Here is a 2,500-nt window from a genome sequence, read left to right as displayed (position 1 = left end):
CCCTCCCTGGGACACTTATATAAAAAGGACAGGAAGCGGCGGTGGGAGAGTTGTACGAGATTCCTGTCATCTCACTTCCCAGTAGTACAATACGGCCAACATAATCTTCGAATCTTTATTACTATCATCATCGCTAGACAGCATCAACGCCATCATTACCATCGTCTGAATCACCACTACCAAAACCGCACCTGCATGTAACAAACAAAATACCTATACAGGGGTCATCGATTTACGACGGAGGTCCGGTTCCTACGATGGCGTCGTAACCCGAATTTTCACGTAAGTCGGAGCACACCTAAATACAGTATATGTACGTATGTACATAAGCACCGAAGTCACTCACATATGCTAATGCATGTGTATACACGTATTCAAGTCATGGTATAAAACTTACCAAGACGCTTCTATGACGTACATGAATATATAACTAGGGCAAAAGGAACACATGGAAGACAAACTGCAAATACTGCACATGATTTCTAGCGTCGTATCCACGAAACGTCGTAAGTCGAGACTGTCGTAAACCGAGGACCCCATTGTACGACCGAATCCACACAAGAGCCAACCAGTGTTTCCAGCCTGCAATATCCATAGGCAATACCCCCCCCCCCTCTCTTCCCGAAATATATAAATCAATCAAGTAAACAAAATCTACGTCGCTCAGACACTAGCAACATTGTCGGAGAGATAGAAAGGAAAAAATGGAGCGAGAGATGAAGACTGAGAGCGAGGAGGGGGGGGGGGGGGTGTTAAAGGAAGTACGAAAGTGAGAGAGGAAGAAAAGCTGCGAAAAAAGGACTTAAAAACGCCCCCCCCCCCCACCCCGCCTCCCGAATAATAACTGTCTGAAGCGCCCCTGAATCTATTACCCAACGTCAAAATACATCCAAACGATAACGCGAATAACAATCATACAAACCTTCATAAGAAAAATCAAAATGACTTGACCCACGACTCACCCCCCCCCCCACCTCCCTCCGACCCCTAGAGAGCCGCGTCGTCTCCCTCGACACTGGGATACAGATTGCTGTCAACACGACGGGCAAGGCAGCCATCCTACCCCTTGCTACGGCCCAGCCCTCCATCACACAAGGATAGACACTGTGATGAGGACCACTTGTTACACTATTATCGCTCCCCCCTTTCCCTTTGCTACAGCCCTTCTCTATTTCTCCGCCTGCCTTCTTTCTTTCTTCATTTCTTTCTCTCTCCATTCCTTCCTTTCTTCCTTCTTCATCTTCTCCTTCCTCTTGCCCTTCCCACTCACTATTTTGTTCCTCCCTCCTTCCCTTCCTTCGAACCTCTCCTTCTCTATTATAATGGTAAAGTGATGGATGAAAGGACGAAGGGGAGACTTATGGAGTTGTCGTTTCCACGTGATACAGAACATGAAAGCCAAATATTAGTTACTATTATCATTACTACTACTACTACTTTTACTATTACTAAAACTACTTTTACTACTACTACTACTAGTCACTACTACAGTTATTAATGCTGCTATCGCTACTACAGCTACTACTATTACTATAACTACTATTACACAACAACTACCATTACTACAACTATTACCATCACGATTAGTATTACTACTATCACCACCGGTACAGCCCCTACTACTGGTACCATAACTACTACCACTACTACTAATGCAACCCTTACAACCACTACGAAACACACAACAAAAATAACTGCAATACAAATCGCCAAACACAGAAGCAAAAACCATCACCCCAAATCCAACCCCAATCGCCACCGCGTCTTTAATCCAACGTCGCAAACACCCGCACCCGCCACAACACCCCGACATCCACACACGCCACAGCGTTCCCTACAACAACACCGTTAAGCGACGCCGTTTGTTAACTTGTTGAACGCCCCCCCGCCCCGCTATCTGGGTTTCACGAGCAGCCGGCCCGTGCACGACTCTCCGGGAATCCGTCGCCCGGTTTCATTCACCCGCTCGCTCGCTCGGGCCTCTGGTGCGCGCTGCAACCCTCGCCGCTGGACCGTTATAAGCGCTTTTCTGCACTTAATGGGAGCGGAAGAGGTGGATGGATGGGTGGATGGATGGGTGGATGGATGGATGGATGGATGGATGGATGGATGGATGGATGGATGGATGGATGGATGGATGGATGGATGGATGGATGGATGGATGGGTAGATGGATGAATGGATGGATAAATAGATGGGTGGATGGACGAGTTAGGTAAAATCAAGTGGAAGAGGTGTCTGCGACTGAAGACCGGTACAGATAGTCGTCGTGGTAAAGGCAGAGAGACGGAGACTGAGGCTAAACCTTAAATGGTTGCGGTGGTGGTTGTGGAGGTGGTGCGAAGGTATTGTAGATGGTGGTGGTTGTGGTGGTGGCACTGGAGGTGGAGGTGGAGGTGGAGAACCTAAATCTTTCGTCTCCCCGTGGTATCATTTATCATGCTCTCCTTACGCGCACGTTGTCCCAATCTACATCCTTTTCCTGTAACATAAACATACAA

The 2,500-nt window shown here is 47.6% G+C and overlaps 1 protein-coding gene across 12 annotated transcripts in view; it reads right to left on the bottom strand.

Annotated features, from left to right (window-relative positions):
* Pka-R1 (protein kinase, cAMP-dependent, regulatory subunit type 1) overlaps positions 1-2,500 on the bottom strand; it is a 128,370-nt gene that overhangs the window by 83,997 nt on the left and 41,873 nt on the right. Inside the window, exon 1 of one of the 12 annotated variants that reach the window (XM_070125476.1) lies at positions 2,305-2,500. This exon is cut by the window's right edge and continues 89 nt beyond it. The exons of the other annotated variants lie outside the window; for them this stretch is intronic. Within the exon in view, the coding sequence (XP_069981577.1) occupies positions 2,305-2,433 (129 nt within the window). The 5' untranslated portion in view covers positions 2,434-2,500. The remainder of the gene's footprint in view (positions 1-2,304) is intronic. 12 annotated transcript variants of the gene reach the window in all.

The sequence above is a fragment of the Penaeus vannamei genome, chromosome 9, assembly GCF_042767895.1.
Source record: "Penaeus vannamei isolate JL-2024 chromosome 9, ASM4276789v1, whole genome shotgun sequence".
Classification (NCBI taxonomy): domain Eukaryota; kingdom Metazoa; phylum Arthropoda; class Malacostraca; order Decapoda; family Penaeidae; genus Penaeus; species Penaeus vannamei.
This window is presented reverse-complemented; position numbering and strand designations above follow the sequence as displayed.